Genomic DNA, 23,215 nt, shown 5'->3' with positions numbered 1-23,215 from the left:
TGTATTTTTTTGCTGCTGTTTTAAACATGTTATGAAATTCTTTCATACCACAACTGCCTTGTCATTGAAGAATGCTTTCAATATTATCGGTTGAAAATTTCTTTTTCAAGAGATGTAAGTTTTCTTGCATAAGTGGGATCTTGTATAGCTTCTAGTAGTAGGCAGTGTTTTCTGGGGCATCATGAAAGTGTGGAAGATGGTGGTTGATTTGACTTTCCTTACAAATAGTTTACCCGTGTTTTTATTTAATCTAATAAACTTTTTCCAAAGAGCAGGATGGTCTTCACAGCCTGCAATAGGATTTGTTGCTCCTGGTGTTTTAAAGTGTAGGCAGATGTTAAGTAAGATGTAGTCCTGAGTGTGAGTGAAGGCCTTCATATAAAGGGAGAGGGTGGGAAGAGTTCTAGCGGTACCCAGCACAGCCTTTTCAGCTTGCCTCCTGCTATTCCTGTTCAGTTCTGGCTGAGGGATGGCTGATATTTGGAGCCACGATGCTGCAGGGGTTGCTTTCTGAATGAGTTTGCCCTAAGCGTTATGCATGCCAAGTTAACACATCACCTGTGTGATTCATCTTGATGATGAGGCAGGAATCATGTACTGGTGGTTTTGGCCATATAGCCAAGACGGTAAAGCAGTAGTTTTTATTCTGGAAAAGGGATCTTCATACTCTTGGCACGAAGCCTAGTGACCTTTGCGTTTTGATCAAGTAGAACTTCAAAACAGTGACACTCCAGCTTGATTCCACCTCTGATGAATTACAGTGCTGCTTCTTGGAGCAACTTACGGCTTCCTTTGAGACTCCTCAGACTGTTGGTTATGCAGGACTTGCTTTGGGATGCAATTTTATCACATTGGCAATCTGTAATTTAACAGACGAGATGTCAAGTGCCAAGTTTTATGTTGTCATAGAAATTTATTAAGCTGGCAGGCTTTGCTGTTGTAGCTCACTGGAAAGCTGTTTCAGTATAAGCCAAATGTTAGGGTTAGTTTATTGCAGTTCTTTGTGTGTGTTGCTCATTCACAATTGCTTGTTTTGGTGTGTATGGTTGAGTGCAGTGCTACTTTAATGGCAGCAAGGCAGAATACTGCAGGGATGGTTAAAAACCACTTTTTTGGTATGAACTTGTGATCGGTGTTTTGAATGATTCTGACCTCTGCTGTGTGGTATCTAATTCGTTATGCATCTTGTTTTCTTCTTTCTCACAGTGCTGAAAGGGTAGTCATTCTTCTGAGTTGTTTGCTAGCTCTTTCAGACTGGCAAAATGCAGAAATGAATAAATATGATCGGGTAGTGTGAAAATAACTAAGGTTGTGTTATGAAAACTTAATAGTACTTTTTCCTTGTGGGCGTCGTTATGTCAAATGATTTATGTAAGTTAAGCTACCAAACATATCTGTATTACCAATTTTGTTGTTAAACTTTTTGTTTTTCTTGTTTTACCAAGTTAGCTTGTAAGCATAAAAGTAAAAGAAACAGCTCCAAGGCATAATGCTGAATTCTTATAGGATTTAGCTTTCTACCCTGTAGTGTTCTGGTAGAAGTAGAAAACACAGAAACCACGAGCTGTTTTTAACACTACATAAATATAAGCTTAAAGGGTTTTTTTTAAGATTAAGACAAAAACAAATCCAAAACCCTATTTTAAATTAATTGGTAGTGTTCCATAACAAGTTAACAGCAACGCCTAGAACGTAGCTGTGAAGTTGCCACAGAACTGAAATCTAATGTAATGCTGTCTTTCAGGTGCCATGTTTCAGAACAGAGGAAGACAACTGAGAAAGAAGAGCTGAAGAAAGTAACACAGAACCAGATACAGGCTAATTGGGGGAAAAAAAATTAACCTGTCTCTGAGGTGACTAAAGGGGAATAATGGTGATTTTGCGCCGGGCTCGGCCGCCTGCTTCCGCCCCAACCAGCAATGAATCTTGACTCGCTCTCGCTGGCCTTGTCTCAAATCAGCTACCTGGTGGACAATTTAACCAAGAAAAACTACCGAGCCAGCCAGCAGGAAATACAGCATGTAAGTAAACCAGTGATGCTACGAAAGAAATTCTGGAAAGAAAAAACGGAAGTGTCAAATGGAGTTCCTCTTCTGGTTTGAATTGTACTCTGCGGTGCTCTCGTCTGTGTAACTGTGTGCTGTTTTCTGGGGTGTTGAGAATGGCAGCTCGTGCCTCTGATATTGCTGTTGGTTTCATCTGTCAGGTCATGGAATACGTCAGCTCAGAGCTGAGACCAGTATTAACTTTGTAGTTGAACATTGGGATTAACTGCTACTCTTGGAGGGCGGTATGCAAAGCTTCATGTTAACTCTTTAACTTTTGGACGTTCCATAGAACACTGATTGGGAGAGGGAGGAAAACATACACATTTACTGTTCAGAGTTGTCGCGCTGAAAGCATGAGCGCATGCTTACTTAAATCTGAATGCTTTCGCTTGTCTTGGATGGAAGTTTTTTGTTGCTAATCTCATTCAATGAAGTATGGCTTGGTGAAGCCAAGCTGACTTTCTTAGCCCTGGGATTTTCAGAAGGCAGGCAGAGTAACTGCATATTGAAACCCAAATATCTAAGATCTGGGCAAGAATTCTGGTGTAACTGACCCTTTTAAAAATAGCTCTGATTAGCAGGATGGACTGATAAGCATTATCCACAGAGGAGTGCTTAGGAGGAAGTGAATGTTACTGAGCCAGTTTTAGAAACTGGTTTAGTTCAGTTCCCAGCAGACAGCTTGGGCCAGTTAGTTGTGTGGTGTTTTTTTTTTTTTTTTTTTCCTTACACTAGTGCAGTCCTGCAGTGATGTGAATCAGATTAGGAGGCCAGGGGGCTTAAGTGGAGTGAGTTTCTGGTAGCAGGTGACTTTAAAAATGCATTTATCGCTTATCTTGAGGTGAGAGGGGGTGACTTCAGCGGTGTTCACTGCTTAAAATGATCTCGTAAGCCATGGAGATGGAATACATCTTTTAATTTCTGTAAAGTTCCCATATTTCTGCAGGTTCAGTACTCACAGGGGGCTCATCTGAGATCATGCTGTTCTTTCAATCACTGTTGGTTTCAACAGATGATTTTTGCAGCAAGATGTGACTGAGGCTTGACTTGCAGAACACTTGTGTAAAGGATGATAAACATTTCATTGATCTGGGAGAAGATATGGTTGATCTGCCATTCAGTTGGAATATAGATCTCTAGAACTGGGACAGATTGTTCCTTACCCTTCGCAGCAAGCCTCGTAGACTCATGGTGGTGAGAGCTGGAAACTGGTGTGTGGAAATGGCTGGTTTGTGTATGTTTGGTTATAAGACAGATCTAGGATTTCAAGACTAAATTCCTAAACTGTCCATGATCCCTTGTCTTTTTTTTTTTAAAAAAACTTCCTGGTATTACTTTACTGTTGTGGTAACTAATACAATGTTTCCTTAGATATCTGAAGAGATTGCAAGTGCATACTTTAACTCTTTGTCTCATGGTATACTGCTTGGTGTAAATTTTTGGCATAATTCACACAGTTTTACAAAGCTTATATCTGAGCATACAGAGTATGTAGAAAACCATGCGTTGTTCTTGTCACAACTGACCAAAATAAACTTGCGTTTAAATATATCACTCACAAGCATAGTTGTGGCAAAGATTGAGCAACTAATTTCTGCTTAATTGTGCTTTCAGTAGTCATTTAACATAGGTGATGCTTCAAGACTGCTTTTAAAAATAGTGTGTTAAAAAAACCCAAACAACTTTTATGCATTTATCAGACACAAGTTCTAAAGAATGTTTTCCTCTGAAATAAGTTGTTGTGGTCTCCTTTTTCTATATTAGTGGTAAAGAGAACCTGGTTGGAGAGGAGGGAAGGACTTTGCAGGCAGATCCGTCCAGGAAAGCAAAACTTTCTGGATCTAGAAAAGCAGAGTTATTTTTGATCTAACCCCGTCTTTGCCAAAACAAAGTACAACTTGTCTCTATATGATAAATCCAAATATGGGTGGCTCAAACTTTATCCTGAATCACAGGTTGAGGTTGAAAGGGACCTCTGGAGGTCATCTGGTCCAACCTCCTGCTCAGACAGGGTCACCCAGAGCTGGTTGCCCAGGAATGTCCAGACAGACAGCTTTTGAGTACCTCTCTGGATGGAGACTGCAGCCTCTCCAGGCAGCCTGTGCCAGTGCTTGGTCACCCAAAATACCCAGTCTTTACAGATTATTTTATGACAGGGTACACGGTCTTGTAAATGTGTGAGAAAGCTGCCAATATGAAGGTTTCTTTCAGCTCTTTCTACAAGAAAACTAGCAATTCTCATTTCCCATTTCCTGGAAAAGCTTTTACGTGAATGTAGTTGAAAGATGCTACAGTACACTTGTGTTCACTCTTCCCTGCCTCTCCATATGTTAAATTTTCAAATTATTAACCTTTTGAAGTTGCTTCGAAGCAAGGAAGCAATCCAATTCTGATGCAGAGAAGTTGTGTTGATGGCTCTAGTACGTAGTTTTCTTCTGCGTCTCTGCGTTGTTGGTCATCTCTTGGTCATAGCACCAGATAGTTCACTAGGAGATTGGTCCAGCTTCATGCCAGTCTGGTTACCACAATGTCAATCTACGTATTTAATTGGGATTGCCTAAATGAATTGCCTGTTTTCTGAAGCCTGAGCTAACTAGTAGAACTTGCTGTCAATTCAGTTTTGCTGCCATTTGCACCGATCTGAGCATCTTCCTAATCATGAGGGATGGCTGCCTTTTTAGACAGTGCTGCCAACATAAATGGCTGTTTACTCCGGACTGACATACCACAAGCACATACATTCTAGCCTCTGGTCAAGAAACAGAGTTATGACTGACTTGGATGTTTTTTTTTCCAGCAGAACAAAACTTGGCAGCCACTGGAATAAGCAGGCTGGGAGGAAAAGGGAAGCATAGTGCCAGATAACGGTAGAAGAATTGAGATGAGAACAATCAGAAACAGCAGAGCTGGATCAGACACAGCCTAGAGCAATGCTGTTTGTCTTTTTGCACAAAGAAACTACCGGCGAGCAAAGATATTTATGATGGGGTGAAGCAGTGAGTTTGGAAGCAGCCAGAGCATAGGGAGAGCTGCTGGTTTGTACTGGCACGTTTGTCTGTCCTGCAGCTAGAAGGGGGGTAACAATGGCAAAAATTTTACCAGTAGTTGAAGGTTGGATTTGATGTTAGCTGCTACTATTTGGGCAAGAGAGGCAAGCTACTGGTGATTAAGTGACTTCAAATTTCTGCCAGTATGGATTTTCTTAAAGACAAATAATGCTGTCCAGTTAAATGAGGTTTAAAGAGATGAATAAGCACTGAAACAACCTGATGGTACTTCAGACCACAAGCTGATGAACTGATGTGTAGCCAAGAGTCAAACTTAGGGCAGATGATAGGGGATGCTAACAAAAATGTAGCACTGTTAACATTTAGTAATGAGTGATAGGTGTTGCAAATTAACAAATGCAGATCATCTATTTATGACTGAGGTATAGAATTCAGTTGAATGGGCTTTAATGACAGGGGAAGGACTAGATAAAAGGTCTCAGCTGCAGGTGTTCAGCATGTGGTGCATTTGATTTTGAAACTTGCTAATGAGCAAGTTTGAGATGAGCTTTTTTGTTTAGATAGCAGGAAACACTTCCTCTGTAGTTTTTCCTTATGTCTTAAAAGACCCTGGAGGATTGGCAGTCAAGTCAGTCATGACCTGGAGACAACGTAGAAGCTGCCTGTAAGATCAGTGAAGATGTATGATGGCTTGTCTCTGGGATCAGTTCCTGCTGCACAGGCATAGCACAGCTGTCCCAAGGCTGTGCTCTTGCTGAGTAAGGCACTGTAGCTGTTGGGAAAAGTGAGGTCATGGCACCGTGTGGATTCTGGACTGCTTTGGTGCCAGAGGAGCTTGAAATAATTCTCAAAGTGACTTGAAAACGCCTTTTTACTTTTTTAAGTATACTATCCATGAAATGCATGATTTCTGTGTCAGTGACTCATCTAGATTCTCTACGTCTCTGTTTATACTTTTGATTTGCAAATAGGGTTAATGACTACCTGGTTTCTAAGTTACTGAATAAAAAGGAACACTCTTAGCAGTTTTGTGAAAATTGTGGTTGAATTTACCACTAGAAGTACTGATGTATCCATGGTACTAGACCCAGATTTTGCTCTGTAATGACTGTTTGTTACCAAGTTGTTTTTTGGATTTTTTTTTTCCAGATTGTGAATAGGCACGGTCCCGAGGCAGACAGGCATTTACTACGCTGTCTATTCTCGCACGTGGATTTCAGTGGCGATGGTAAAAGCAGTGGCAAAGATTTTCATCAGGTACAGTTTGCACCAAGGCATCTGCATATTAGTTTTGGTTGTTCAAAATCTGCAATAAGATTTGATCTGTTTTAAGCACAATGGCAAGCTAGAGGTAGTAGCTTCAAGCAAAATTCTGGTATACGGCCTTTCAATTTTAAGCACCTTTTGCCAGTACTCAAGTCAGAAGAGAGCAGATTGTTGGTATCTGACTCTTACAATCGCTTGATCTCAAAAAACAGATAGCTTTGGTACAATTGCTCTTTCTACCACACACAGTGCTCTATTCTGAAAGCCTTTCTTTGTCTTTTAAAGCTTTGTCCAAATCCACCAACTGGCACTTCTGGTGCTGGTTATGTCTATTCTCAGGAGTGTTTTCATCCTTAAGCAGTTTTTCCACAGACTTTTTAGCTTATAAACAGGACTCAGTTATTCTTAGATTGTCTGCTGCAGTGTGTGAGGGTGCTTGCAGAAAATGAAACATTGCACATGTAGTGGAGAACGTTTGATCACCTTCTTAGTCTTTAAAAGAAAAACTAAACGTGAAGAAAACTTGAATGAAAAGAAACTAGTTCATGTTAATGAGAATTGGGGCACTTACAAGACTTAAGCACCTTATCTTTGTTTAGTTTTACTGCATACGGTGGATGGTAGAAGTTTTGTTTTATTGTCCTGTTACAAAGCAATACGAGTGTTCAAGTTATCTTGTTCTTTTCAGACTCAATTTCTGATCCAGGAGTGTGCGTCGCTGATTACAAAACCAAACTTTATCTCGACGCTGTCCTACGCCATTGACAATCCGTTGCACTATCAGAAGGTGTGTATGCTTCTTGGAGGGGATCCCCATGGCCAAAACTGCAGTGAATTGGTCTGTGGGAAACCAGCCAGTTTTCTCTTGTGTTTTTCCTGTTTGTTTTTATGGCTAGGACTGGTTGTACTAAAAGCTTCAAAAATTGAGCTTGCCCAGAAGTTGAGGTTTTTTTGTTAAAGTGAGCAAGATTTTGGCTTGTTTGTGGCAGCCAGAACCCAAATAAATCATCAGTGCTCCTGTTTCTTTCAATATGAAAGCCATGATAGTGATTTAATAGTGGAAGAGGGAGATAGGCAGAAGAAATTTTTAATTTAAATGTATCCAAAAATAGTTTCAACAATGTTTGTTCAGGTGTGTAAGCTTTGTGTTAACTTACAGCAGAACAGTTACTAATATTCCAGACCTGCAAATGGACTCTTGATAGCCTGACATATTATCAATGAGACTAATCACATAACAGCTTCCATTTAACTCTTCTTACTTGTTTCAGAGTCTAAAGCCTTCACCCCATTTATTTGCCCAATTGAGTAAAGTCATCAAATTAAGTAAAGTTCAAGAGGTAGGTGAACACTTATTTCAGAACTATTTTAGTATTTTCTGACTAAGCTTGTTAGAAAGGATAATGTCCCCTTACTATGATGCTTGTTCTTGTTTGTAGGTGATTTTTGGTCTCGCTTTACTGAACTCTTTCAGCTCAGATTTACGTGGTTTTGGTAAGTGAAACTTCTAAAGTACTGCAGTAGGGACACCTTTTTTCTTTTTAAGCAGTGAACTTTCTAGATGGGTAGATGTGTGCCTGTGTGACCCGAGTAATGCAGTACAGTTAGTGGTACCATTGAAGCCTAACACCATTTGGAGAGGAGCAGTAGATAGCACAGTCATCTTGTCTCATATGAAGTTGAAGGTCCCTTCCATGAATGACTTGCTAGATAATGAATGAAATCGAGGTACTGTGATATTCTTGCCTTTTAGTTGTCCATTACTATCTGAGTTTTGCGGTATGGATTATGAGACTCCTATTTAAACTGTTGTGGCTTGTGGTGAACAAACTTGGATTAAGAGAATGGTATCTAGCTAAAAAGAGTCTTCATATTAAAAAGAAATTTCAGGTCTTGACTCTAGCCTCTTCTGTTTTCAACAGCTGCCCAGTTTATCAAACAGAAACTCCCGGATCTTTTGCGCTCTTACATTGACGCAGACGTCAGTGGAAATCAAGAAGGTGGCTTCCAAGATATTGCAATAGAGGTCCTGCACCTTCTCCTCTCCCATCTCCTTTTTGGGCAGAAGGGAGCCTTTGGGGTAGGACAGGAACAGATTGACGCTTTCCTCAAAACATTACGTAGAGGTAAGTGTGGTGGTGTTCAGGAAGCCTGACTAAATGCAAACTCTGAAATGGATTTTTTAAAACTTACTGTCAGTATAGACTGCTGCTGAAATGGTGGGGAGGTTGATAAGATATTTTCATAAATCTGAACTGAGAGAAAATACCACTGTTCTGGCACTGGGCCATAATGTACTGTTTTTCTTTCCATGAGCAGGAATGTGGTCTTATGTTTGGGTTTTTTGAAAAGTTGTGATAAATAAGCATTAAGTAGGGGATATTCAAGTCTGTGTTTGCTTGTGTGGGATGGTATTTGTGGATTTAACTAAAGCAACTCAGTGCACTGTAGTTGAAAAATTTGAACTCATTACAGCGTAAAGAACAATATACATTACCATTTCAAACAGGTAGATTTGAAGCACTGAGTTGTTTATATTGGGTGCAGATCTATGAGGAAACACTAGCACAGGAAGGGAAGTGCTTTTGAATAAAACTGGTTCATTTCCTGGAAGCTACCATGGTCCTTGTGTGACAGCAGGGGACGTTACTGGTATGGTAGTCTCTTCCTTTCCAAAACAACAGTGTTGGCTGTAAGCCCATCAGAAGAAGGAGAATTTATACAAGACAAAATACTTGTTTTATTTGTTTCAGCACAGCTTCTTAGTTCGTACTTTGAAGATTAGTATATTTAGCTTCTGTAATTCCCCTCGTTTTGCTTTGGGAACACTTCTGTGAATGGACACGAAGGTTTTGGAGACATTGTGCACCATCTTAAAGATGATGCTGTCTCGGGAAGGCCCACCCATAAGGTGTCTTTGCTCCTTTCCACTGTGAGCAGAGCTCCCATCCATGCATCTAGTCCTCTCATTACTGCATCTCTCAAACTTTGCTTCCCTGGAAGGATGCAAGTATTCCCCCTTTTCATGCCCAAGTGCCTGGTTTAGATTTGCTGGACTTCTTAGACTTAATAGCAGATCATTTGTTTCCTAATACTTCCTGAGTTGGAGGAGAGGCTTTTGCTGTGCTGCTGTATTGTTTCCTGCTCTGTGCTTTTTTTGGATGTCTGCTGTTAATGACAATCTGGCTCTAAACTTCCCACCAGCACAGCTGCTAGCCCTTGTGGGCAGCTGCACTGAACCTGTATGAACCTAGTCTATGCTACATTCTTATTATCTGGGAATATCCAAGTAGCAGTAGAGAACTGGGAGGTGGGATGGAGGGATGCTGTGTGAGTGTCCTCTTGATTTCTGCAGCATCAGGGAAACTAGCACAGCAATCAAGTTGTTTTGAATAGTCACTTTCATGAAACCGGTGTTCTGGGGTTTTTGATGTTGTTTTTGTTACTCTTGCCTTAGATTTTCCCCAGGAGCGTTGCCCTGTGGTGCTTGCACCACTTCTATACCCTGAAAAACGGGACATTCTAATGGACAGGATCCTGCCTGATTCTGGAGGGATAGCCAAAACCATGATGGAGAGTTCTCTGGCAGATTTCATGCAAGAAGTTGGCTATGGCTTTTGTACAAGGTTTGTAGGAAAATGTAATTTTCAAGCATCTTGGGTGGCAATGGTTTTCTTTCTTGTTTCTTGAGGCAAAAGGTAAAGAACGCTTAAAGTACTAAAATAACTAAACCTAATTAAGTATTATGAGGTCATTTGTTTTGATTTCTGTGTTATATTGTGCTTTCTTTTAATGTGTATAGCGTGTCTGTTGAGATTGTCTAGGATTTTCTCATGGTAAGAAGTGCTAGGTAAAGGTATTCAAATTTCTTGTGAAGGTTTTATAAGAATTTTACCATCACCCTTTCTTTAACTTAACACAGAATGGTTGGGTAGGCATAAATTCCAGCTAAATCCTACTGGGTGTTTGGAAGAGCTTTGCTCTTGTGTCAGAATCCTTTTAGCTCACTGTCCTGATGAAATAGATTACAGAAGAACTGAAGGTAATAGTCTCACTTCAAGAGAGTTGACCAGCAGCAGCTTTCTGTTTGTATTGGATTTTGATCAGTGTGGTACACGGTATGACTGAGGTTACTTGTAGCTGTAGAATGTAATTATGATAGTGAATTGCTAGAGTATCTTGACAGTTGCATCAGCCTTTGCCTTCTGAAGCTTATTTTGGTAAAACTACGGCTGTCTTACACTCACCCTGGGTTTGTGTGTATATTTGTAGACATGCATTACCCACTTTTTCAGTAGCGCTCCATATTCTTGCACTCTGGCCCTAGTCTGAAATGTCAGCTGGGCAGCTCTGTTAATGTGACTTGCTGGAGCCATGTGAAACGGGCTGTCGTCCCCATAGAGCTGTGTGGGTTTGCCAGAGTGGTGTCAGCAGGATTAAAGATCTTTGCTTACAGCACCTAGCCCAAGTATAGCATTACATGGGCTATTTATTTATATTCGTGTGTGAGTTGGAATAGCTACTAGAAGAGTGGAAGGAGAAGCTAGACTTCAGTTAGCTGTCTATTGAAGAGTTAATTTGAATATATTAAAGGTTTATTTCCTGCTGTATATCTGCTATCTGCATAAATCCAGCTCAATTTTTGAATGTAGTTTCTAAGCATTTAGGCTTGTGCTTTAATACCGGTAGTGATAACAGGAGCCTGCAAGCGTGTGGCTGTTTTTCAAGGGGGCCTTAGTCTTAGCCCTCAGTATGAACCTAACTTTTTTTTTTTTTAAAGGAAGATTCATTAAGAGGCATAAGCTAAGAGAAGTAAATGATTCTGTGTCTTAAAAGAAAGACTGTTGACTACTTTAGGGAGCTAATAAAATCTCGGATATTAACAAGCTTCTGTTTAAACGGTGAAGTAAGGAAACGCACAATATAAATGTGATGGAAGATACTGAAAATTTTCTTCATTAACATGTGCCAGTTAATAAAACATTGTGTATATCTATATTGATGCTATATAAATCTTGTTGGCCTAATTATGAACTGTTCACAAATTGAATCAAAAATTGCAAAAAAAGGCCTTCAGTAATAAAATTTAAATTTAAGCATCAGCTCACTATTTGCTCTTTTGGCTTCTGAAAGGTTTTTACTAGTGACCTCTGATCAGAGACGCTGTGGCTTGCATCAGACTAAAAGGCCTACTTTCACAGCTTATCTTTTGAACAGTGCACATCATTTTGAAGCATGCATTCTCAAAGCCTTTGTTTCACTTTTAGCTAGCAGAAAACTTCAGTCTTTGAAGCTCTGTATCACAGGTCAATATGTGGAAGTGCTTTTAACATAAAATAGTGCTAAACCTACCCTGTGCTTTTACTTTGACAGAGCGTAGCCTATGAAACATCTCTCACTGGCAGTGAAGTAGACCTAGCTTTGAACTGAATACATGGCACAGTATGTTTTGTGGAAATAATTGCACAGACTTTCTGCTGAATTTCTCTTCTTGCTTGTCCTGGAGCTTTGTTATGTTGGATCATTTGATTAGCATAACTGAAGTTGAGCGACTGGTCATATTTTACAGTCTGCAATGAATTTCTCCCCAAAATGTGTGCTGATCCAACTGTACTCAGAGGTCTTGTTTTGGTCTGTCTTACATTGTGCCACAGTGAAACCTGCTTTCATATTAATATATTTCTGTTTTTTTTACATCTTAGTGTCGAAGAATGTCGCAACATAATCATGCAGTTTGGTGTTCGGGAAGTCACGGCTGCCCAGGTTGCCAGGGTTTTGGGGATGATGGCTCGGACTCATTCGGGGTTGACAGATGGTATTCCATTACAAGTGAGTGGCCTACTGGGGTGGGAATTATATGTATTTTAATCAGCAGAAGATGAGGAGTTTAAACTGCTAGCCTCTAGTAATTTAAGAATCACTTTTATTATTCAACACGTCTAACTGTTCTGCTGTAAACGCCTATCTATAATGCACACTTCTGAGAATTTTTTAACTCAATGTAATTGGTGTCGTTACCAGTCTGAAGTTCTGCTTACCTTCATAGTGCAGGGAGCTCTGTAGTTAGTGGCTTTTGAGACCTCCTTTATTTTTGGCTAGTCTTTGATTGAGTATTTTTAACTTGCAGTCTATTTCGGCTCCTGGCAGTGGGATTTGGAGTGATGGGAAAGATAAAAGTGATGGAGCACAAGCCCATACCTGGAATGTGGAGGTCTTAATTGATGTTCTTAAAGAGCTGGTAAGTTTTGTGAGCATCTTGGCCTTTTATGCAGAGTATCTGAAAGAAGGACATGTCTCAGTGTGAATATAAAGCTTTTTAGGCTCCTAGCAGCCTGACTGGTGTTGAATCTCGTTAATGTAATTGCACTGCTGTACTTAAATGAGTGGTGTTGGTTTTCCTCATGAACAAGAACGTTTTGAGGAATTGTGGGAAATAAAAACTGCCTGAATGGCTAACTTGGGTGCAATTTGACATTTATTCCACACTACTCCCATATATTCCATGTGTTCTCTGAGGGTTTCTGTGTTTGGACTTATTTCTGACAACGGAAAATTTTGTGCGTCAGGCACCTTGTTTTGAAAAGCTTCTCAATGTAAACATTAATGATGAAAATGACACAAAATACTTTCGTAGCTACTCATTCAGAAATGCTGAATGCTGCTTGTGTACAATGACACTTCAGAAATAGGGAAGTTTTTCCACTACTTTATAAGGAGCAATTTTTGTAATTAACTCGGTGAAACACAAGTACCATTTGCCTGCCTTGTATTGGGTGATTGTTTTATTATCCTGTATGTTCCTGCTAATCTATGTGGGAGTTAGTTTTGTTTTTATAAACCTTGGAACAGACAACTAGTTTTGTCTCTGGTGCTCGCTTATCTCTGAAATGAGAGGTCTGTGTTCTACAACGGCCACAGTTCCCTCCAAGCTCCCTCCTCCTTATGGTTTCACACTGTTGCTGAAAATCTTACAGGTGCTCTCCGAGTACTTGCAGTGTACACTTTTCAAAAGGAAAAGCAAGTTCTGCTTGGCAGTGTCAGACCCTTCTGCCTTTTATTGAAGGACATACGGAAGCCTGCAAAAGGAATGAGTTAGCATGCTAAGAAAGGAGCTATGTGTTTGGGTGGTTTTGTGTTTGTTTTTTTTTTTTTTTAAGACTTGTTAATGAAATGTTTGGAGGGATAGACGGCTACTGCTTGTAGTGCTGAGGGCTGTGCAATCTCACAGGCTAGTTTCCAACATTAATTTGCATCAGGTTCTCACAGCTATGTAATTCCTGTTCTTTTTAAAACAAAAACTTTGCTTTCAACTAAATCGGGTGGATGTTAAGCTGGATAAAATCCTGACAAAGAGGGGTTCTTACCAGACAGTACTGAAGATTGTAATGTTCAAGGCTGACTACTGTCTTGTTTTTCTGATTGCAGAATCCTAGCCTGGACTTCAAAGTAGTAACCTATGAATTGGACCATCCAGGATTTCAGATTCGTGACAGCAAGGGCCTGCATATTGTAGTGTTTGGCATCCAGAGAGGGCTGGGCATGGAAGTTTTTCCAGTTAATGCCATATACAGACCTTGGAAGCATGCAGAGGGCCAGGTAGGATTACCAACGTTTCTGCTGTATCTGTACACTTGGGAAGTTACTGGATTTCTTGAATGGCAAATGTGTATTCGTAATGGGCATTTTTAGACATGCTGCATTTGAGAACTAGGCCTGTAAGGCACAGGCCTCGGGTATGTTAGTCTGTTAATCGAACAGTGTCTGCATTGCCTGGGAGGAGATGGTCACTTGCTACAGACATGTGACAACACCTTTGGTTTTAGCAGAGTTCTGATGAGTAATGCAGCTGAGCGTAGAGCTGTTGCTGCATGGCTGTGCTCGGAGTTTTTTACCTGCTTACACAAAAAGGCTACAGCTTTGTGCAAACAGGTACCCTCAGCACACTGGTATCTGTCACCTTCAGAAATCCTGGGAGGGAAAAGTGTGAGGCTCAGTGTTACGTAAAACACATCAATAGTGAATCTTGGCTCATCTCTACTGCTTTGTTGATTAGCGTCCTTCTCAGAAATGTGGCAGTTGATAGAGTGGAAGGAACCGGAAACTCTGAATAGCTAAACTATTTTTGATGTCTTTTCTTCCAGCTCTCCTTCATTCAACATTCCCTCATAAACCCTGACATCTTCTGTTTTGCTGACTACCCTTGTCATACTGTTGCCACAGACATCCTGAAAGCACCACCAGAGGATGACAATCGAGAAATTGCTACATGGTAAACCTGCTGTGAACTGCTTTTCATACGTAGAGTTAGAGTTAGATTACTAGCCTGGTCAAATGTGGCTTTATCTTCATGCAGCCGGGTTTATTTGTAGCTGTGTATACTTCCCAGTAGATCAGCCATTTGTATTTGTTCCTTGGCTGATGAGTGAAAGTTTTCATATTATCAGAGCTTCCTGTGTACTTCCATAATATCTGAAAATATACTGTCAGTTCTTGCTTTTATTGGAGTCTTCTGGTTGCCTGGAGAATTTCTGCTGATGTATTTTGGCAGATACTGTGAGTTGAGAGGAGGGGATAAAGGAGGTATGAATTTAAATCTGTCTTTCCCAGGATGACATTAGAGAAACTTGCTCTGCTTGTATGAAAGTAGTCTTGGGATTTAAATAGTAAACTTATACAGCTATTGCTGAGTTATTGTGTAAAGCTGACTAGCATGACTTTGTGAGCTGACCTTTGCACCCCTTCTTCTGATATAGCTGTGTAGCTGATCTCAGTGCAGATATTTGCTTCTATTTCCATTGTATGGCCCAAAATAGGGAATTGGAAGGTGGGAAGTAGCAGGGTAAGTTGGGGATGGTGCCAATGATTTAGTTGTCTGTAAAGCAAACAAAACAAGTAGGATATCTTCACTAAGCTTCACAGGTGGGAACTCAGAGGTGTTAAAGTGTATTCCATTTCTGGAAGTGTGTTTCAAGCTAAATTACCCAAGTGACCCACCTCAAGCTGAATTTTTTTCAAGATCAGCTTTCAGTCTTCCCTAACAGAATCAGAAGCTCTTAAACTGGTTTGTTTAAAAAAAAAAAAGTTACTTTTTATGGTTAAGAATTATTTTATAGGCTTAATTGTATGTGATAAGAGCTGCAGTATTAGGTGTGCAGTGGGCGTTACTTTATATCTTCTTACAGTCATTGCTACAAAATGCTTGAATCCAAGATCCGGGAAGCTAACTGCTTTGTAACTTTTGTGGGGGGGGTTGTCTGTTTGTTTGTTTTCTTCTGTTAGGAAGAGCCTGGATTTGATTGAATCTCTGTTACGATTGGCGGAAGTGGGACAGTATGAGCAGGTTAAGCAGCTCTTCAGTTTTCCTATCAAGCATTGCCCAGATATGTTGGTATTGGCCTTACTGCAGATCAACACGTCCTGGCATACCTTGCGCCATGAGCTCATCTCCACACTCATGCCAATTTTCCTTGGCAACCATCCCAACTCTGCCATCATTTTGCACTATGCATGGCATGGACAGGTAGGTATTTTCACTGGAGTGCATCTGTAGTTTGTTCATGTAACTGAAAGCTTAGTGGGTTGAACAGTTAGAACAACACTGGGTAATTTAAAACGCAAGAGGTAAATTATCAGTGACTTACGCAAAGTAATATGAGTTGTCTCCTCCCTGTCTTGAAGCAAACTGTTGCGATTTGATTTTCTTTGGGGAAATGTATTCAAAACAAAGAAATGATGTTCACTGATAAAATATTCCTGGAAAAGTACAGACCCAAGTTAGGTTTGATTTTTTTTTTTTTTTAACCTTTCCGTTTTAATCAAAGTTGATCAAAGTTTGATTTTTAAAAAACCAAAAGACATCCAAAAACCTCACAAAAGCAACACCCCCCTCCCAAACTCTCAATCTTGCATGCTTAAAGTGTAGAAACTTGAAGCAGTAAGAGGTGAGGAGGTTTAAACTGAAATCTCTATTGTACTTGCTAAAAGATGGAGGCCAGTTTAGGTATAAAGAAACTACTTACACTGTAGGTTTTAAGAGTTTAGGATGTTTCCTGAAGACTTAAGACTGGCTGCTGATCTTTTTCAAGGAGAGCTTCCATGTAGAGATAGGGTAACTATGTACCCAAATCCCCTGCTTTTAATGGGCAAACAAATAGGCTTTTATGGATTCACCTTGGTATGGCCTTTATCTTTTTGTCCACTGGTAGTTAAGCAAATAATAGTCATAAGAAGTAACTTAGGGCAGAGGAGGTATCTGGGGTGGGAAGGAATCTGTATTAGGAAGCATCTTGCCTTGTTCAAGTAGAGTTAATGATAAGCTTGACCTCTGAAGTCTTGGTCCACATTCACTGCAAAATTATGGCTATTTGCTAGACAAAGTGCTATGAACTTTTTATATTTTTCCTGATAAAAGCCTTTACATTGAAGAATGGGGGGTTGGATAGAAGTGAGGTGTGTTTTGCTTTAAAGTCTTGAAATGGCAGAATATGCCATTTTTCTGCAGGATAGGCTTAGGAACTAAGTACAGAGGCTGCCATGTGACATGGTGCCATTATACAACTTGAAGATGTTTCACTTCCTGGTTGGAGGGAACCTTTAAGCAAAACCCTTGTCTGCCATGAAAGTCTTGGTTATGTTGTAGTGTAAAATTGCTGCTGTGTGAGCAAAGAGCTAGTTACTGTGCTTCCCATATATTAAGGTGTGACGTTGCAATTCTTCCTTCGGGACATTGTCAGGCATAACAGTTTATAAATGATTTGTGTATTCCAAAAGCAATTCCTCCACAACTGAGAGGAATTAGACCTGTGCAGTGGTAGGAAAGAGGTGGGGATGCACATACTTGCCATTCGTATTCATTCTACATCCTTGAGTTGTAGCTCCTGGGTAGTTTATTATTGTACAAAGAGAGCCCAACTCAGAAGCTAAGTTCTGAAACTAAAGAGTAAATATGTTTGTGTGTTATGGTTTAGAGGTAAAATACCCTAATGTTCACATAGTTGATCCTTTTCCTAGAGGCATGAAGTACAATCCTAATTTAATTCTCCTTAGGGTCAGTCTCCTTCGATTCGTCAGCTTATCATGCATGCAATGGCAGAATGGTACATGAGAGGGGAGCAGTATGACCAGGCAAAATTGTCACGTATTCTTGATGTGGCGCAAGACTTGAAGGTGAGTTTTGCAAAACACTGCCATTATTTTCTGTCTGACTTATGCAGACTTGCTCATCTTCTAAAGGCTAAGTTTAACTTAGATGTGACTAATTTAGTAAGGATTTCTTTGTTTAAGCATGTCTGGATTCAGTTGTTGCTAATGTACCTCATCTTAAAAAAAAAAAACCAAACCCAACAGCAACAAAAAAAATAAACCCCAAACAAACCAGCAACAAAAAAAAAAACAGACTGTGTTCATGTGACTTTAGGTACTCTTCAGCTGAATTGTTGTAGCTGACTAGAGATGCTTTCTAGCCTGTCCAGTTGTGAACCCAAGACATTTTACTTGGTGTTTGCAGTAGAGTTGGTTGTCGTGGCTTAGCTGACAAGTAGCTTGGGAAGCAGTAGAATGGAATTGCTTGCTATGTGAATGTACTGTAAATCCAGAGCTTTGTTGTAACCTTGAATATCGTATAAATGGGAATGTAGAAAATATCCTTCAGGTACTTGTGTGAAGGTGCCACTGCTAAGCTTAATAGAATGGGGATTTCTTAAGAATACTGCTACTTTACAGTTGTTTACACATTCATGAAAGAGACTGGAAGTTGTGACTGACTTTTTTGAAGCCTTTATTGCTTCCTAAAGCTAGATGCAAAATAATTGGTTGTCTCAAAGTACAAGAGCATCAACTGCTGCTTGAAGTCAGTTTTGTTGTAGCAGTTACTGTGTTCAAAGATGAACACTTTGAGCAGATATATTCAAAGTGGCTCTGCAAGGGTTGAGGTGTGTTTGCAGGAAGGTGCTAGACTCTTCGGATCAGTTTTGTTGCAGTATCAACTTGGTAGCTCTTGGCCGGTTGCTGGTGGATTTTCATATAGAGGAATTTAAAACTGTCAGCACAAGGTCGCTTCAAAGAGGGAAGGGTCATGATTTCAAGTGAGAGCTCTTGCTCGCTTGTCTCATGAGCGAGCTATAAGTGAAGCTGATAGTACCAGTCTTTTGGTGACAAAGAAAGCATCGCAGCATGTGATATCAAGATTTCTTTACAAAAAAGTATATTGGGATTAGAAAGAAAAGGAAGAAGGGGTATCCTTGTGACTTCACTAGTAGTCTTCTGATTTTTTTTCTTTAGGCCTTGTCAATGCTGCTAAATGGTACTCCATTTGCCTTTGTTATTGACCTTGCTGCACTTGCCTCTCGACGGGAATACCTCAAACTTGACAAATGGCTCACAGATAAAATTCGGGAGCATGGGGTAAAGCAGGATTTTTCTTTTTATTTCTGCACTCTATCAGTGACTAACTTAAGTCACTTTAACAATTTTATAAATAGCTTTAAAGTTGTGGAAAGTGTCCATGGTCTGATAGTTCAATGTTTTCACTGAACTATAATAGCTTAGTGCAATTCTTTGCACAGTGCAATTGCCAAGTTTGAAATAGTGGCTTGGATGCAGTTTGGGAGACTAAGATAACATTTTTTCCTCAGGAGCCCTTCATCCAGGCCTGTATGACGTTCTTAAAGAGAAGATGTCCATCTATCCTGGGTGGCCTTGCCCCAGAAAAAGATCAACCCAAAAGTGCTCAGCTTCCTCCAGAAACCTTGGCGACGATGTTGGCATGTCTGCAAGCTTGCGCTGGGTAAGGATTATATTGCTTAGACTGAATGTGTAATCTGTTTGCAACTTGTTTGCTGGCACGTGGTCATAGCTGGTTTGGAATTTCACATGGAGAATGGGCTTAATGAGAATATATAAGCTTGCAGGGAGAGATTCAGTAGTATGTTTCATTTTGCACTGGAACTTCTGTTGTGGGCTAGGTCACAAGAGCTTGAAAAAAAGGGTGTTGCCTTCATAATCAAACCAGTGAGGTGATCTTGGTAACTGGGGGATTGCTGGTTAGCCAGATCCTGAGTTGTTAATGGCTAGATACAGAGCTATAATTTGGACAAAAAGGAGTCCAGGCCATAATAATGGAATGGAACAGCATCTTGGAAAACAGTGACTGTATAAAGGATTTTGTGACTGTGTTAAGCAGATGCCTCTGTGTGTGGTTACTGCTCTAGCAGAAAGGGCTAATGCAGTCCTTACGTGTAAGAGAAACGTGGTAAGTGGTAATTGTAGTGTAATTGAAACTGAGACTAGATGTATAACTTCCGTTGTCTTCATTCGAGACAGACTCAAAGTAGTCAAAGGATGGAAGATATCTAAGATCTCTTGAAGACTGTATTGTTTAGCTAATGTCCAGAAGAAAAAAAAGTATGGGTCCTAGAGAGCTGTTTTATTGGCTGAAGGGAGGGGTGGACTATGGAAGGGCTATTGGAAACTGAAATTGGACAAATCAGCTTTTAAATACTGTATTCATGCTTAGGAAAAATGACTGTTGTAAAATATTTGTGGTGTCACTTATTAATGCTGTCAGATCAAGATGGTATTTAACTGCAGCAATATTTCATAGATAATTGGGTGTAGCATAGTGCAACATAGGAGCCAGAGAGACTGAAAGCTGGAGATGGTGCTAGTTTTGGTGTTAAATTTCAACACCAAAAGAAGCTGACATGTCCAGGTGCGTGTTACCTGATCTGAGGCTTCTGTGTGTCCCTTGGCTGAGCCAGTGTTGTCCTGAAAGATATAAGAAACATTTTTAAAGGTATCTAGGATGATTCATGGCTCTCATGTAGACGCTAGGAAATGAGTATCAACATAGAATTGTCACGAAGGGTATTTGAACTGAATGGGAATTTGAGGTACCTGTAAGATTTTCAGAGAAGGGATTCGCTTGACTTCCACTGGGACCTATGCAGTTCAACTTCAAAATGCTGTTGAAATATTGTTTCTGAAATATAATGGTCTGTCACACCTCCTGGACTAAAAAGATGGCTGTTATTTTTCAACTCAGAGTGCATCTTCTAAGACTGTAGTTCACAAATTAACTTAGATTAATTATTTTGCATGCTACCGTGTCCGGATTTTAGAGGTTTAATAGTTAACTGTAGACTTGACTTGCATCTAAAGTCACTGTGTTCTGAATCTTAATGTGTTACCAAGTTTTATTTATTCAATTAATTCCAAAAGCCACTGGTTCTCTACTGGCACAATTCTCTCAGCTTTTGGTTTCTTTTTATAGCTACTTGTATTCCCTTTTATGCAAGAATGTGACCTACTTGCAGTCATTTTCCATTAGGTATTCTCTTTGAGCTTGAAAAAGAAAATGCTTGGATTTCTTTCATGCAGCAATTGCTTTGAGTAGCTTAGATTTCAGTCACAAATGGAAGCAGGCGTTGTAAAGACTAGAAGATTAAAATCGCAGTAAATATTAAATTCTCCTGGGAGGATGGTTCCCCTTCACTAGCTGAAGTCCGCCCTCTCCTAAATCTCTTGATTTAGGAGCCTGCTCTTTAGTTAGGCTGGAGTTATTTTGTGTCCAGGGAGACACTTTTCTTAGCCACCAGGACTCTGCATGTTTTGAGGCTCTTTATTTTTGGTGCAACTTGTTTATCACTGGTAAGCACTGCAGTTGTGGCATCATGTAGCAGGGAGGCTTCAAACAGAACTGAGTGGTCCTTTTGTTACTGAGTGTTTTTAAAATGAAGTCAGAGTGGTTGTGGGCACCACAAGCTGGCCAAGCATGTGATTTGGTAACGGACTGCTTATGAGAAGTCTTTTCCTCAAGCAGCTGCAGTGAGTTGAGAGGGGCAGCAGTGCCTCTTTCATACAGTTGTGTCCAGCACAGTCCAAGAGTGTCAGCGTGGAGAATGGCCATTCCTTCTCGGTGCCTGCCTCATGAAGGGAAGAGACGTCTGGCTACCTGTGTCTAGGGGAATGAAAAGGCCTTTCCTTGCTTTGTAAAAATGGGTAAAAAAACCCCAAACAACATAGCATCAGTTATTGTGTGTTTTAATTCATGAGGCTGAGCTGTATATAGCCCATAATGTAGACAACAGTAGACAAAGACTGTTGTAGGTAGTCTGCTCTTCCAAGGACTGTTAGAGCCATGTAGGTACATAACACAGCTTTCCGTAAGTTGTTATTTGCTGGGGTAACTATAAAGCAGTATTTGAATTACTGAAAACAAAGAAATACTGGAGATGAATTTTTAGAGCTACGGTTTAAAATTTTCTATTTAAATATAGCTGTTTCTCTTGGGACATGCTCTAATACGAGTTTTGCAAATAAAATGTAGCTGCTTCTGCGGTTGTTTTGTAACTTCTGTTTGTGAAATGTAGCCCCAGTTTCTGTAGAATAAAGACAAATAAGGGGCCTTGGTTTCATGCACGTTACGTGGCTCACTGTCCTAATTCTCTGTTCTAGGAGTGTTTCTCAGGAGCTGTCAGAGACGATCCTCACCATGGTAGCTAACTGCAGTAATGTCATGAACAAGGCTAGACAGCCACCGCCTGGAGTCATGCCGAAAGGACGCCCGCCCAGCGCTAGCAGCTTGGATGCCATATCTCCTGTACAGGTAGACAAATAACACGCTGCTTTTTAGGAGGTGGTGTTGATTTAGCATCGGTTCTGCTGCACTGTTTGAGTTCTTTCAGCAGGACTAAGTAAAACATCATCTGGCTCCCTTAGTTTTGTGCTTGCATGTCTAGATAATTTACTCGTAACTACAGAATAGTGCCTGAGGATTGTAGTTCAGAACTGTTTTTCACTTCACAAATGTCTTTAAGAAGTAACTGAAGCATAGCAGGATGGGAGCACTGAAGAGGGATAGAGGTTTCATTTACTTAAAATAACTGAGGGTTTCTTTTAAAGTGCTAAAATTTACTAAGACTCTTGAGAACTAAGCACTGCCTTTGAACCTGATGTGTCTTGTTTGTAGCTTCATGGGCCAAGCAACAGTGCTAGAGCATAAGGACTTGTTATAACTGGGGCTCTTCAGCTCTCAACTGAACTGCTCTTTTAAAAACAAGGTACATTTAAGTTACTCCCTGCCACTCATCATCCCTTCCTCCTCTGGGAGCAACACATTACGGACAGGTTTTGCTTCTAGCAGTTACATTCAATGGCAGATTTTAAAGTGGTGACAAGTTTTTTCACATGAAATAGTGGCAATTCAGCATTTAAGAATGTCTGAAGCATCGGTCAATTATGCAAACTAAATACAGAGAGCAGTTTCCTTGGAAGTTGTTGCTTTATTGAAGTTGCTTATCAGATGTACCAAATATCTTGGCATCCCGCTGCAAATAAATGTGAACAAATAGAGCAGCAGATGTCAGTCTGCAGTCATCCTGTCTTTTGGGTAGATAAGTTTTCTGCTGTTCTTAGTCAGGAACTCTTAACTTACTGCTTTGTCAGCTGGTATTGTGCCTTCCCTCCTACTCATCACCCAGGTCTTAACGCTTTTTTTTTTTTGAAGACTGCGTTCAGGTATTTAGTTGTGAAAAGTGGGCAGAATGGGATCCTGGAGCCAGTCAAAAAATACTCTAAGCTTGATATGAAATAGCCTTTGTAAGTCTTGGGGTGAGGTCTGAGGTTGCAAACAGCAGAGCATAAACTAATCCAGTATAAAAATCTATGTGCTGCTGCTTATAAGCAGTTACTGTTGTGTTATACTTAACTAGAGACTATGGAACAAACCGCCTTTCTGTAAAATCTCCGATAGAATAGGATTTTATGGGATGGCAGGAGAAAAAGTGAAACTGTATTCTGTAGACAAACTAATCTTTTGGGGTGATCTGGATGACTTTGGAATTTAAAGTATCCGTGCAGAAAAGCTCTTCTTGGGAATGCTTTGCTATGTAGCTG

General features: G+C 40.2%; 1 protein-coding gene and 1 non-coding gene across 11 annotated transcripts in view; both read left to right on the top strand.

Moving 5' to 3' along the window:
• CNOT1 (CCR4-NOT transcription complex subunit 1) overlaps window positions 1-23,215 on the top strand; it is a 58,141-nt gene that overhangs the window by 4,509 nt on the left and 30,417 nt on the right. For all 10 annotated transcript variants that reach the window (XM_042797402.1, XM_042797397.1, XM_042797400.1 and 7 more), the window contains exons 2-17: window positions 1,745-2,021; window positions 6,206-6,313; window positions 7,011-7,109; window positions 7,594-7,662; window positions 7,762-7,816; window positions 8,245-8,448; window positions 9,780-9,948; window positions 12,025-12,151; window positions 12,450-12,560; window positions 13,748-13,918; window positions 14,464-14,591; window positions 15,602-15,842; window positions 17,369-17,488; window positions 18,602-18,724; window positions 18,955-19,106; window positions 21,776-21,926. In XM_042797402.1, coding sequence (XP_042653336.1) covers window positions 1,920-2,021; window positions 6,206-6,313; window positions 7,011-7,109; window positions 7,594-7,662; window positions 7,762-7,816; window positions 8,245-8,448; window positions 9,780-9,948; window positions 12,025-12,151; window positions 12,450-12,560; window positions 13,748-13,918; window positions 14,464-14,591; window positions 15,602-15,842; window positions 17,369-17,488; window positions 18,602-18,724; window positions 18,955-19,106; window positions 21,776-21,926 — 2,130 coding nt within the window. In that variant the 5' untranslated portion in view covers window positions 1,745-1,919. The remainder of the gene's footprint in view (window positions 1-1,744; window positions 2,022-6,205; window positions 6,314-7,010; window positions 7,110-7,593; window positions 7,663-7,761; window positions 7,817-8,244; window positions 8,449-9,779; window positions 9,949-12,024; window positions 12,152-12,449; window positions 12,561-13,747; window positions 13,919-14,463; window positions 14,592-15,601; window positions 15,843-17,368; window positions 17,489-18,601; window positions 18,725-18,954; window positions 19,107-21,775; window positions 21,927-23,215) is intronic.
• On the top strand, window positions 22,253-22,388 carry LOC116960333. The gene has a single exon (XR_004406326.1). It is a non-coding gene; the product is annotated as a small nucleolar RNA SNORA50 (small nucleolar RNA).

The sequence above is a fragment of the Tyto alba genome, unplaced genomic scaffold, assembly GCF_018691265.1.
Source record: "Tyto alba isolate M040663 unplaced genomic scaffold, T.alba_DEE_v4.0 Super-Scaffold_26, whole genome shotgun sequence".
NCBI classification, from domain to species: domain Eukaryota; kingdom Metazoa; phylum Chordata; class Aves; order Strigiformes; family Tytonidae; genus Tyto; species Tyto alba.
This window is presented reverse-complemented; position numbering and strand designations above follow the sequence as displayed.